Here is a 14224-nt window from a genome sequence, read left to right on the forward strand (position 1 = left end):
TTTGAGTGCCTTAACTCTAAAAGTAATATGGCCAATGAGCCACTGCTGAATTTTGGACATTTAAAATTATTTTTGGAAATCATGTATGTGGTGAAAGAAGAAAAGGAACATCTTAAATGTTTCTAGCATTGAAAGCCGTCGTCTCTGATGGTATTGTGGTGTGTTAGCGCCATGGCATGGCTAACTTGCACATCTGTGAAGGCACCATGATTGCTGAAAGATTTAGGCAGAATTAGGGCAACATGCTGCCATCCAGACCACGTCTTTAGGGATGACGCTGCTTATTCCAGCAAGAAAGCAAGCATGTTTTATTCTCAGTGGGTTTAGTTGCTAGTAATTTGTATTCTGTTTGTTTACAGTATTATTGCTTGGTATTGTGTTAATAAAAATATGTCTGGAAAAAAAAGGAAAGAAAAAAACACAAGGAAATGACCTGAAAAAGAGTGCTTAAAAATAATAATTCTCAAAGATAATTTTAAACTTATCCAAATATAGTTCTCAACATTAAGTTTCTAAATCTTATTTTTGTGCAGTTTGTCTGACACTTCTTGCCAACTTGTTCATTGCCCTTTTTTCCATTTTTATCAAAAGATATCAAATTAATTTGCTCTAAATACTTGTGAAAGGCACCTGAACGCAGCACAAGAAAATCCACATGGATTCAGGTTTCATAGGGCTAAAATTTTTAATGAAATTGTTGCAGTAATCTTCAGAGCACAATCCTGTAATATAACTTAATGCCAAATTTATTTTCTATAGCTGTCTTTGCAATGTAGCTCTCATGTGCGTCTGTCTGATGTTTTGTATTTCCTCCCTGCGCTCTGTGCTCGCTGAAATTATGTCTGATCAGACGTTAAGTCTGATATGTTTGAAAAATGCCGTGCAAGTGGGACAAGAAAATATATATATTATGGGTTCTTAAAAAGTCCTGGAAAAGTGATGAAATTTTGTCCATGAACCCTGCAGGCTGCATTTTTTTGTCTGACCCGTTTTGTCTGACACTGTGCTTGTCTTCTTTGGCCGTTCTTAAATGTTTCCAGAAAATAAGACTTGTGCAACAAAGTGCTCAGTTAGCATTAGATCTTTATTTCTCATGTCACTTTGAAAGCTTACAAGGAGCTTACATTTAACTCGGGAATTCTCAAATGACACAAGCAAAGATTATATACAGTACTATAAACTGTCAGCTATGATAAAGGAGACCAAATGTACACATTTTGTAGTTATTTCCGTAGCATATGTTTTTCTGTAAGGTATAGATATTTTTTTTTTTTTTTTGCCGGAGGCAGGTGCCCGTATCCATAAAGCATTCCATATTTCCATACTTAACTCTTTGCCGTTATAAAAATATCAGATATTTCTTTATTTCATTCAATCCCTGTGTTGACAAGTGCGTCTTGATGCAACTCCTCAACATTATTGCTGCATTAGCACAGTAGTAAATTCTGGAACTCTTAAGTAAACATATATAGTAAAACATGGCTATTAGCGACTTTTTTCATTGTTGTTTTTTTTTCTCTTCCTCTTACAGGTTTTTTTTAAATACTCGACACACTTTCAAAGTGCAAAAAACTGATCTGAAAATTACAAAAAAAAAAGAAAAAAAAAAGGTGCAAATCATACTACAAACATCTGGTGAGAGCATAAAAGAGGACATGGCACTTCTAGCGTGGTGTGGAAGTGAGAACAGAAATGTCTGGAGCGGGGGAATAAGGATGGCGTTGATGTCTGCGGCTTGGCTCGTCCTATTCTGCGGATTAGTTTGGCTATGAGCACGTGTCATGATGGGATTGCCTACGGTGGTCGTTGCCAGTTATTCCTCGCCTCCAGTACGGATAAATTAGCCAAGGAGAAATAATACTTAACATGATATCAGCATTGAACCGCCCATAGTGGTTCCCCCTCGTAATAGTCCTCAGCTGCACTCAATACTGTTACTTCAGAGCCGACACTGATCTACCTCCATTCTTTTCCTAAACAATTTCAAAACTGACTTAAATTGTCTAAACATAAGTACAGGCAGCAGCTTCCCCCCCCCCGACTACAAAAACAAAGGAGAAGCTCGTGCCTCTAAACGAAAAAAAAAAAGCTTAGTATCATAGTTAGTCCGGTGATTCAGCAGGTGATTGAAATGGAAGATTGGAGCTCAGTCACAAAGAAAGGAAAACACCGATGAATACTGAACTGAATTTCACTCACCCACGAGTAAAAGAAACGAAATCTCGGATGAAATGCCGGAACGCAGACGTGTGTATCTCAAAAAGGCAAGGCATTTTCTGTTCTTTCTGTTGGAGTAACTTTTGAAATCTTTAAATATCTACTTTTTAACATTATCAATATCTACAAAATGCGCATGACCATTTTGTACACAGTGATTCATTTCCCGCAATGACAACTTGTAATCATGTACAGCATGGCGACGCACCCACCCCTCCCTCTTCCTCCTCCTCCTCCTCCTCCTCTTCCCACTGCCTCGGAGGACAAAGTCCACTTAAAGCACTTTACCTGAGGTTTCATTAAGAATGCTGCAATTTGCCTTAACAGGGAGTCTTACATACGCGAGAGCACACGTGCACACACACACACACAAACGCGCTCGCAGGTGCCCACACACAAGTTGTGCATTAAAGCACGCACACACGCAGCTTGCACACTAATATCCCTGCAGGTTCATCAAGCATGCTTTTCAGAGGTTCTGGGGATATGACGCCTGCATTAAAGAGGGGGATTGAAGTCTTGGATTTTGGGGGGTGGGGGGAGGCTTTCGGCTCCTCGTCGAGCAAATTCCTTGTAGAGACTCTGTGGTGTGAGGCGTGAGAAGTGTGGCGTAGACAGAGCCCAGAGTCCGACGTGGCTGTTTTACTGGTGGGGTTGCTCTGACTTTGAGTCCCATCGCAGCCGATTCCACGGGCTCTGCTGCCTCCCGTGCTCCTCCTCTCGTAAGTGGCTAAAAGGAGCTCTACAGAGTTTCTCTGTTATCCTCCGCTTTGGAGTTCAGTAATTTTTACAGGCTAGGTTAGCCCCCCCCACACGGGAGGTCAAACGTGGTCAGCTGGTATTGAATGACTTGACCCCTGACTTTTAACCCTCTGACTTGGCTGTGGTGTTGGGGGGGTGGGGGCCTGGGAGAGCAGGGCTGGGGCAGAGAGCCAGATACTAAGGGGAGGAGGAGGACATCCTGCTTGTGGAGAAACTGCAAAAAGAATCAAAACAGGATGGATGATTATCGTCATCTACTGCATAAAATATCTGGATGACATGATGAGGATTCAGAGTCAGATGTTACCTCTGGAGCCTGTGGACCATGTGAGCCACCAGGGAGTCGGCGATGCCGGGGTAGGCCTCCTCAGCCAACAGGATGGCCTCCCTCAGCTCATCCAGGACCATGGGGTTCCCATTCACCTGCTCCTGTCTCGCCTTCAGCTGGGAGGGAGGAGAAAAGTGAGGAGGCAGAGATTTGGTTTGAGTACGATATGATGAGAGCTGGAACCCAGAGCAGAATTTGTTTTAAGTTCAATCCTAAAAAGACAGTTTTTTTCAACCATTTGAAATGGGATATCTTTTGATATAAAATTTGCCAGTGATTAAGAAGTTTTGCATTTTTTCTGTGGTTAGCGCATGTTTCTGTTACCCAGCATTCACTATGACCCTCTTTACACTTTGCATTTAAATGCATCTCATATCCAGATTGGATCCTGATGACATTCTTGTTTGCACAGTTTGTTGTTCTTGGCTTTTCTGTGTGCCAGTTTCATGTGTGAGGAAGCCAGGACCGGTTGTAGCCGTTCTTCACGCTCTGCTTCACCGTAGCTTCGTAAATGGCATGGTGGCGATGATGTCATTCTGTTTGGGAGTGTGTGTAGCTATTTTTGGAGAAATCGTTGTCTTCAGCGTGGTCGCAATGCATTCCTCCCTCCCTTGGCCCTTCGGCTAATTTGTCCTCATTATTTTGGAAGCATTTCACCTGCACTTTCATGTGGTCACACACTATCTGATCACACAGAATACATTTCAATGCAACTTGTCGTGTCTTTTTCACCCATGATAAGACTCTTTATTTTCCTATCCATTGTCTCGAGTGTAAATAAGACTATTCAGTGGTCAGGCAGTGTGTTGGTCATACTTACCTCAGCTAATGCAGGAGAGATGACAGTGGCCAGGCTCTGTGAATAAGGCCTCTTTGGAATGTCTTTTGTCTGTGGAAAGAGAGAGACACGTGAGAACGGGGAGTGGAGGGAAATAAAAGTGGTGCAGCTTCACCTTGAGGGGGAATTATTTTCAATCATCCCGAAATAACTTCACACCGTCTCGGCGTGGGTTAGTTCTTATGAAATAACGCACATTATCTGCAATCTGTCACAGTGGTATGACAGTCTCACCTGATCTGTTGCCCCCGACTGTCCCTCCCCGTTCTGCAGCTTCTTGGGGTCCTTTTCTCGGATGGTGAAGATCCAGTCATCACTGCCAAAGTCGTTCCCGCCCGACGCCTGGCCATCCTGCTCTCTGATTGGACAGATAGTAAAGCGGCTTTGAACACTTGTTAGGACGGGTGATGAAGTCATGCGCGTTAAATGCTTAAAGCCCATCATAACAAATGTGGGAGGAGAGCAGCACAGAGGATGTTTCTCCCCTGCAGCACAAAGTGTTTTGGTCAAATTGACTAAAGCATGTTTTTGAATTGGAGCAAAACGCGGGCAGTAAAAACAAAAACATGAAATAAAGACGAGCTGTATTTGTACAGAAAAAAAAAGCAAACGTGCAATATGGAGGACAGCGTCAAACTTACGAGTCAGACTCATCTGAACTGGACTCTGTGGTTCTGGACTGCTCTGCCTTCCACCTCTTGTACTTGTCCACCAGCTCAGTCAAGTAGGAGGTCTTTTTCGCATGGCGAACAATCAGCTTATGCTTCAGCAGCTCTTTGGCAGTCGGCCTCTGGAAATGAACAGATGAGCATATGATGTGGTCAGGGGAAACATCATCTGTGCACACAAAAAAAATGAAATCTTCACAAATCAACTCACAAAACTGGGCTCTTTGTTGAGGCAGGCCTCGACAAACTCCTTGAGCGGTTTGCTGTAGTTGCCCTCCAGTGTGGGCGGGTTGTTCTTTGGGATGAGGAATAAAACCTTCATGGGGTGGAGCTCCGAGTGGGGCGGCTCACCTTTCGCCAGCTCGATGGCTGTGATTCCCAGAGACCAGATATCAGCCTGGAGTACACAGGGAGACAAGCTGGTAACTTTGTATACGTAATATATAAACAGCTAACCAACAATCACTCCTGTTCCACTTGTTTTTTCACTTTTTATCCTGTCATTATACGCTCTATATTGCCTTTTAATCCTAGTGTTCTCGGCACAACCTCTGTGGAAATTGTTGAACTTTCACCAGAGGGGGGTACAGCAGCCAAAACTGTGCTCAAAATATCTCAGTAAATGTAGGAAAGCAGCACTAAAAGTCAGTCACAGGCTGCAAGGAAAGACTGCATCTAAAAAAAGGGATGGGTATCATTGCGATTTTAACGGTACTTCTACTCTTTCTAATACTGCTTATTGACCCAGTACTCTAACTGTACTTTTATTTACTCTTTTGGGGGATTTTAAGGGAAAAAATTAAGAACAGAATTAACGTTGCTTTATTTTCTATATAAACACAGTATATAAATAATATTTGGCAACAGCATTGTTTAGAAGAAATTGCTCTTATAGACTATAGGGTTGAACAACGAGCTAGGTGGTCAAAAACGCTGTTTTTCTCCGCCTGTATGTGATGCACTTTCCCTCTGTGTTTTGAAAGATTGTTAGTGTTGTGTGGATGCAATTGTGGCAATGAGTAGTGTCTGTGTCAAATCACAGAGAAGTATAATGTATACCTGAGAGCAGGCCTCCTGTGTGTGTGTGTGTGTGTGTGTGTGTGTGTGTGTGTGAGAGAGAGAGAGAGAGAGAGAGAGAGAGAGACAGAGTGGTAGATCTGACTCCGCCCCACCTCTGCAGGCTCTGACACATAGAGCTCTCCTCCTGATTGAAGCTGAAAGCGCATCATAAATGCATGTGGTGCTCTATTGCAAATTAGAAATGGAGTTGTTTATGTCAGTTTATGTCACCTAAATAAACACAAAATATTTGTTCTTACTTTCTCGAATACCAATAGCAGAACTGTTAAGCTAATCAATACTCTTTTTTAATAATTCAGCCCCAATGCTCTTTTAATGCTGGATTTTGGTACCCATCCCTACTGCATTGTTGTTTTTAACCAGCAGGAGGTTTGTCGTGTTATATGCACATTTAACAGCTCTCGTTGCGCTGTGTCTCCCAGCGGGGAGTTGATAAGCCATGACCTCATCTGAGTAGGTGGTCCTTTAATGTGGGTCAGGACATATTAGTGTGCACACTGCTGAAAGACGAGCGATATGCAGCCCAGACCGTCTCTGAATGTGGTCTGAGTGATCAGATCACATGATGCATTGGGCAAGTTAATACCAAGAGTAAACAAGCTCTCAGAGCATTTCTTTGTATTAGGTGCGATTGATTAGTACTGTGCCCGAGTGCGATTGTCCCCCTGATCTCCCTTGCTGCTCAGCTTTCAAATTAGTAATGTTTTGTAGCCGAGTACACTGGGGTCATCATAATCTATCCTAACTGTCCACATGAATGACCTGTTTTTAAGTGTACTTTTGCGTTACACCATAAACAGCATCACTATTTCACATCTTCAGCAGGATGTGGTTAGTAATTATTTAGTTGTCAGTGGTGTTTGTGGAGGAGTAAAAATCAATATAGCAGAGAAAGTGTGAATGATACAGAGTGTAAATTGGACTCATTGTCCTCAACCTCACCTTGGAGTCATAGGCCGACTGTTTGATGACCTCAGGGGCCATCCAGAAGGGCGTGCCAACAAAGGTGTTGCGTTTGATCTGAGTGTCCGTGAGCTGTCCCGCCACACCGAAATCCGCCAGCTTCACCTCTCCCTGCTCGGACAGAAGCACGTTGGCAGCTGGGGAGAGGAGCACAGACGGCGAGTTTGAAGTGATGCGGCTCAGAGAAACACACGTCTGGCGACGCCATTAATCTGCATCACCAATTTATTTACTTAAGAGGGAACAACTGTCAGAAGCCTTTTAGCAAACTGCTGCAGAGCTTCATCATCTCTATTCCCCTGATGAAATACAAACTATATAATGAATGAAACCATAAGTGGACGTCAATACCATTAACGTGGTACGTGATATTTGTGTGCCACGTAGCCAGATGAAACCTGTGTCCTCTAATAGCAGCACAATCTGTTTACCTTTGATATCCCTGTGGATCTTCTTCTCAGAGTGCAGATACTCCAGGCCCTTGAGGATCTCTCTCAGGATGGTGGCGATCTGGGTCTCATCCAGAGCTCCAGGCTCCATCTTTAAAAGAAAAACAAAGACCATGAGCTGTGGGCGTCAGCTGAGCCTCAGGGGGGACGATTATTCACTCTACAGGGCTGACAGTGGAGCAAGAGCACTGAGTAAGTCATCTAAAGCCAAACACACACCTTTGATTTACATTAAAAGGAGCAGTTGACCTATATTACACTAAAGAATATGTCTGTAATCCCAAAAAGAGCCAAATCAACAAGTACTGTCTGTGTATCAAAGCCTGAAATATCTTATTGCTCTGTGGCATGCTTCTTCTTTCTTACTTCCTCTCTCCTTCTATTCTTCTTCTCTATTTCCTGTCCTCTTCCCATCTGTCTGTCTGTGCACCAAATTACTGTTTGCTTGCAATAACTTCCAGGTACAAAACCCTGCTACCAACTCTGATTTTTTTATTACTCAATTAATACAAAAAATAATTTACCCAACAATAAATATCAAAAAACTTCTAATTAATTTTTATATAATTTAATTTGATTATCTTCTCTTAAAAAAAAATGATAGCAGCTACTTTTAGTCCAGTTTCCACGCCACTGTTGTGTTCTGATTTGAATAATGATATCAATAATAATACCAATAATTATTAACAGTGGGGAATTCGTTAACCAAAAACACGCTAAAAAAACCCAATGACTTTGAGACGGGGAAATCGGAGGGGCTGAAATGCTAATAGTTTTCCGTGTTTTATGACTCATGACTGGGGTTCTCGGTGTGCATCTCCGGCAGTCGCACACCTCAGTGCGACAAAAGCACAAAGCAGTAATCACTTACCAAATCTAACGCTGAGCCTCCGCCTAAATACTCCATGATGATCCATAACTTTGTGTCCTGGAACAGTGGAGACAGAAAGAGGGGAGAGTGAGCTGCCGGTGACGAGCATTAAGCGCTGCGGTGCGTTTGTGGAGACGTATTCACAGCTGGTTTATGAAGATGGTTGCTGGACTTATTACGAGGTGTCAAGAGCCAGGTGCGTTTCTAAACAAGTCATGATGACACTAATAACGGCTCGGTGGGTGTCTGAAGCCGTCTGAGGCTAATCTGTTTTTAATTTAGGATTATTGGGGGGGGAGTGGGTAGAGGAAGAGAAATCCTTTTATGTTATTTGCTCACTTGGAGAAGAGATGAAAAAGAAACTCTTAATGTACATTATATTGCTGATAACCTCGCTGTGTGACACCATGTGTGTAACATGCATCACCTTCAGGTACGAGCCATAGTACTTGGTGACAAAGGGGCTATCGCACTGGCTCAGGACTGTGATCTCCTGCTGAATGTCCTCGATCTCGTCCTCCGCTTCCTCCAGGTCGATGATCTTGATGGCCACCACTTTCTGGGTGCGATTGTCGATGCCTTTGAACACCTCTCCAAACGAACCCTTGCCAATGCGCTCCAGTTTTGTGAACAGCTCCTCCGGGTCAGCTTTGGCATTCTGGCAGTGACGGGAGGGGGAACAAAGCAAGGGAGGAAAGGGAAGGCGGATTTTCAAAAAAAAGAAGTAAAAACAAAAGAAAAAGAAAGAAAAAGGAATGTTTGAAAAGAACTGAATGTTGGGGAGTAAATAGGAAACACCAGCAGGGTGCCATTCTTACAGGATACATTAATTCACTCATTGCAACACCTTGTGTTTGTGTACACAGAGAGAGACACAGGAGAGTGAAAGGGAAAGAGTGTAACAGTTGGATAACAGGCAGGTTAAAAAGAATTTAAGTAACACATAATACTTCTAAAATAACATTTTAGTCCTTTTTATGCCACGCTGCCATTTGGGGGTTTACTGTCTGCCAAGTGCTTTCTCGTTTTATCTGTTTAGTCTATAAAATGTCAGTATATCACATGTTTTAAAGTGATTTGTTTGTCTGGCCAAAAGTCCAGAGGCCAAAGTTAGTTCATTTACAAAAATAAAAGCAGATAAATGAAGGAAATAAATAATGGTATCTGACCGTAACATAGTAGTTACAGTAGACGGGGCCCCACATAGGGGGTTTTGGGAGGGTGGCAGCAGTTCACTGCACAGTGTCTTTATCGGGGCTTTGTTGTTGTAAATGTAAAATGTGCTAATATTTCCCAATTTTTTTTTTTTTTTTTGCGGAGGTGCCAAACATTAGCCTGGTTTGCCTCTTCTGACAGTGCACCCCTGACCTTGAGTGGCTTAATACACTTAATTAGAGTTTAAGATAGATATATGAGTTTGATATGAGTATGCATTAAATGAAATCTGAATTGGTGATGCCAGCACGGATGCATAATCTCACACAGTTTAATTTAGCACGATTGAGTTTCGGACAGATCAGGTGCTGTAGTTGTAAATGAGCTGAATTGTGTGAAGATGCAATTATGAAAAATCTCTAAGATGATATTATGTTGACAGCCAAATGACTGTGCACTCTGAGACATAATGAGAACTTATTTAGAGGCCACAGGAGAGACAAATTAAGCACTGCTGCATGATGTCAGACTGTGAATAAGTAGTCAGACAAAAAAAAAACCTTAGGTGGACCTCTGAAGTGTTTATTAATCAGGGAAAAGGCTGAGCATGTGTTCAGCGAACCAATGACAAACCAACATTTCCAACTTTTCTGGGGTAGCACACTGCAGCATGTGTCTGCGAGTGTTGACTCAAGAAAAAAAACGACTTGAACGCCGCAGGAAGTGAACTAAAATGACTTAACTCTCCAGAGGCTGCAATGTGGGAAACACAAGAGCCGGCGCTGACAAAAACAACTTCCTTTTATGACCTCTTTTGGGCAGAAAAAGGGTCAATGTGCCTGTTTTGAGACGGATAAAAATTAAACAGCTGCCTCACACAAGAAGGGATCCTAATGTCATAGAGGAGACACAAAAGAGACTAAACAATGTAATGCAAAGTGTGGCACAGAAGCAATAATTGATGAGTCATATTTTAATAAAACAATCACGCTCTGTTCGGAACAAAAGGGTTAAACTGCAATTAGAGCTTTAAATGAAATTGAACGCACTGACTTTCCCAGCCAGATTTACATCTTACACTTAGACTTGTTTAAATCATTATTTATTTATTGATATCTAAATAAATATTTTTTATTTATTTAGAATCATTTGAAATTCAAGAATTTCATTTGAATTTAGAATTCAAATGAAAAACTTTGTGCCTCTGCGTCCTGCAGTTGAATGTATGAATAATTGTGGCCAGAACAATATTCACCAGACTGGCAGCAAAAACTTCTTTACAACTTAGCATGAGCTATTCTGTTTTAATTGAGCAGAGGCTTTTATAGGTGCCAAAATCCCAGAAGTTCCCTCTGATGCATCCTCCCCTCAGCCTCTGAGTCTGCATGAATCCACCTCCAAAGCAGAGAAATGTGCTAACAAGCCTGCACAGGGAATATAAACTGGTGCATGAGGCAGTTTACATTAGGAACAGTTATCTCCTCTAGTTATCTACCCAACACAATTATCCCCTACAGGCAAAATCCTAAAGATAGCAGCAAAGGCAAGAACAAGGCTCATGTGTGCATAATAGTTTCTTTGTATAGGGGACCTAGGGAGCTATATTGCTTTCAAGTCACGGATGAAATATTGGAGGTTTGTTTCCAATTATTTTGTTGCAAAGATGTGGCATTCGGTTGCAATTTTTAATCAATTTTGACATTAATTACAGGCCTGAAGTGCATTTCCTCCAAATTCATTCTGCCCTTTGTAGCATGAATTAACAACAATTGGGTGCATTATGATTTTATGTAAAAAGGAAACGCCTGCACACTTAACTCCACGCCACACACAGTTTAATAAAGGCAACACTTCAATCCTGCTTAGATCTTCGTCAGGTCCAAATGTTTGAAAAGATGACACCACACCCTATATTTACACGTTATGCTCAACAATATGTTGATGAGCTCCTCGGTGGCAGGTATGGTAAACATCTGAACCTCTCAACACTCATCAACTATTTAATAAATTAAATAGGAAATGCATAGAGACAGTACACAGAGAAAGAAAAACAGAGATGTTTAGGCCAAAATGTGAATATATGTGAACATATGTCAATTGATGAAAACATTATATCAAGATTCTTTTTTTAATCAAAATTCATAGGGACAAATGATAATATTAGTACATTATCGGTATCGGCCAATATTGGTTGTGAAATATCAGAATTGACGGTCATGCTGATTTCTGCCGAAATCATAAACTGATATTTCATTTATTTATTTTGACAAATTGCACATGTACAATAATCAGCCACAAGTTGTAAGTATTTTTTCTTATTTTGCCAATAAAGTTGTATTTTAAAAGCATTGTATTTTATGTCTACATCTGCTGGTGAGCCATCATTTTAAGAGTGTGCATAATATGATGGTGACTACACGACAGAAGAAACTTTATGTTTACTAAAATTAATTTGGGAAAGAAGTGAACATATCAGCCAAATCAGTTGTTTTATATTGGGAAAACCCCCCAAAACAACCCTAAAAATCCATCTTTCTATCAAAATACTTAATATTAAAATTCATCATCAGTCTGCATCACCTGTGTTGAAAATGATACTAAATTATGATCAGGGTACAACAGAAGCAATCTCCAATACATAAAAAGAACAAAAAAAAAATCCAATGAAGGAAAAAAGGTCATATTTTGAATAATTCATTTTTATTCTGATTGTTAACCACACCTTATGTGTAAATATAGGTGTGGTTTCATCTTTTCAAACATTTTGACTTAACCAAGATCCAAGTAGGATCTTCGTGAAACTTGGGAGTACATATGCAGGCGTTACTTTTTTCTTCGTGTACGTTATTTTTGACAGCCTTGCATCTACGTAATGTGCGCATAACTTCCCTCTCTCATCTGCGTTATGAAGTTTACAGTATTTCTGACAGCCAGCTTGGAGAGAGTGGTGTTTAACAAGGTGTGCTTGAGATGCCCACAGTGTTGCATATGTGCGCGCTGCACAAACCCACAGCAGGGAGTCACACGGTGTACATTTTGTCCTGGCACTGGACTACTTATTGCGGGACAGATGCCAAAGACCTCGGTCTTACCTGCATCCCCGGCAGGTTACCCTGAACGGGAGAGTGGGCCATGGTGATGCTGCCTGGATTTGCGCCTCGTCCAACACCGCAGGGCTGAGCTCTCCTCGGCTTCACTCCTGTTTACAGTCCCGGCTCTGGTAGCGCTAATGTTAGCAATCCTCCAGGACTCCGGGTGACACGGGCCTTCTGTGAACCGTCTCAGGTACTTTTTTGTAGTGACAAAACGTCCTCGCAAACACGCTTGTGCAGCTTTCCTGTGTCGGAACAACCCCAAGTCACCAAAACAGCTGAGCAAGCTAACAGCCGTCTGCTAATGCTAACTCTGCAAGCAAGAAATCCGCAATGTTACTTTGCTAACCAGTTGGCTAACTAACGCGTTAAATCCGATTTCCCACTCGGGGAAGTAACGCTGCGGGGACAAATGGTAACCGAAGAAGTAGCAACAACTATTTATTTCAAAATGACCCCGCTGTCACTTTCTCAAAGCGTATTCTCTCGCAAACGGTGTTGTCAGCTAGCTAACATGGTTAGCTCGCTAGCTAGCTGGCCAACGCAGACAACCTGACAAACGTTGTGTCAGCGAGCTGGCTCGGAGCACGATCGGTCTGCATACCGCAGATGTCACCCACAGCACGGAGTCTTGAATCCACCGATCGCCCAGCTTTCGATCTTTGCATGAACTTGTCCTCAGCAGCTCTACGGGTCTAGCTTTTGCAGCAAGGATAGCTCGCCAGTGTTTTTGTTTCCTCCCTCACTTTCGTCCCGTACTCTCGGCCATCTTGTCGGTGCTGTGACGCCTGGCTGGGCGGATCCGGATCCGGATCAACAACAACATCCTGACTGCTCTCTCAGGTACTGATGCTAGGTGGATGTACAGTAGGGACTGTTCTCTATTTATCAATGGAGGGGGTGGCTGGGGTGTGACTGCCTCTTTTTTTTGTTTTTTTTTTTTTTATTATTTATTTATTTATTTTTACCCTCCCCAGAGCTATAAATATGTTTCCTCGAGCCATCCACCATACAGTACTGCATATATATATATATATATATATATATATATATATATATATATATATATATATATATATATATATATATATATATATATATATATATATATGTATATATAACTTACCATTAGGATGTACAAGATTTAAAAGTTGAAGATGTTACATTCAGTGCAGTCTTTCGATCAATTTCGACATTGGTTACATGCACTTCCTCCAAATTATTCTGCCCTGAAGGTAGGATGACGAAATCCTGGAATTAAAAAACAACTACAAAACCCCTTTTTTCATTCTTGTCATGCATGCATTTCTGTTAGTAAGTGAAACCAGTTTGTTTGTGTCAAAAATTTTAATAAGACATATAGAATCGTGATTTTGATGATTTTATAGTGATTTTGATGAAATGTCACCATTTTATGCAAAGATTTGGTTATGTTTTTTTTTTTTTTTTAAACTTTCTGATGGAAGCACTTGTGTGGTCCCACACAATGTGCTCAAGGACCATCAAAAACTTGAAAATCCAACAAAAAATGTTGTTTATGGCTATGATAAATGGTGTGTGTGGTAAAATAAATACAAAATACAGCCAAAGTTTTATGCCCTTTACCTATAAGCCAAAACTAAATATATAAAAAACATAAGTCCCTTAGGAAAACAAAACAGAGCCAAAGCTGTGTGCCCCTCCACTAAGCCAAAATTAGCAATGAAAAAGAACAACATAATTTCATCCCAGTGCTTAAATCTTTTTTTTTTTTTTTGACATGCCTTTTTGCACCACCTCTCCCTCATAAATAATGCACAGT

At 41.3% G+C, this 14224-nt stretch overlaps 1 protein-coding gene across 1 annotated transcript; it reads right to left on the reverse strand.

The window, feature by feature from the left end:
- Nucleotides 1–1063: 1063 nt before the first annotated feature.
- stk24b (serine/threonine kinase 24b (STE20 homolog, yeast)) lies at nt 1064–13193 on the reverse strand. The gene is made up of 12 exons (XM_042513003.1): nt 13028–13193; nt 12424–12668; nt 8604–8834; nt 8177–8233; nt 7288–7396; nt 6836–6993; nt 5025–5210; nt 4787–4935; nt 4380–4503; nt 4128–4196; nt 3287–3423; nt 1064–3193 (listed from the first exon to the last, which is right to left on the reverse strand). The coding sequence occupies exons 2-12, from the start codon at nt 12463–12465 to the stop codon at nt 3157–3159; spliced, it is 1299 nt and encodes a 432-aa protein (XP_042368937.1). The 5' UTR covers nt 12466–12668; nt 13028–13193; the 3' UTR covers nt 1064–3156.
- Between the last annotated feature and the right edge of the window lie 1031 nt (nt 13194–14224).

The sequence above is a fragment of the Plectropomus leopardus genome, chromosome 24 (genome assembly GCF_008729295.1).
Source record: "Plectropomus leopardus isolate mb chromosome 24, YSFRI_Pleo_2.0, whole genome shotgun sequence".
Lineage (NCBI taxonomy): Eukaryota > Metazoa > Chordata > Actinopteri > Perciformes > Serranidae > Plectropomus > Plectropomus leopardus.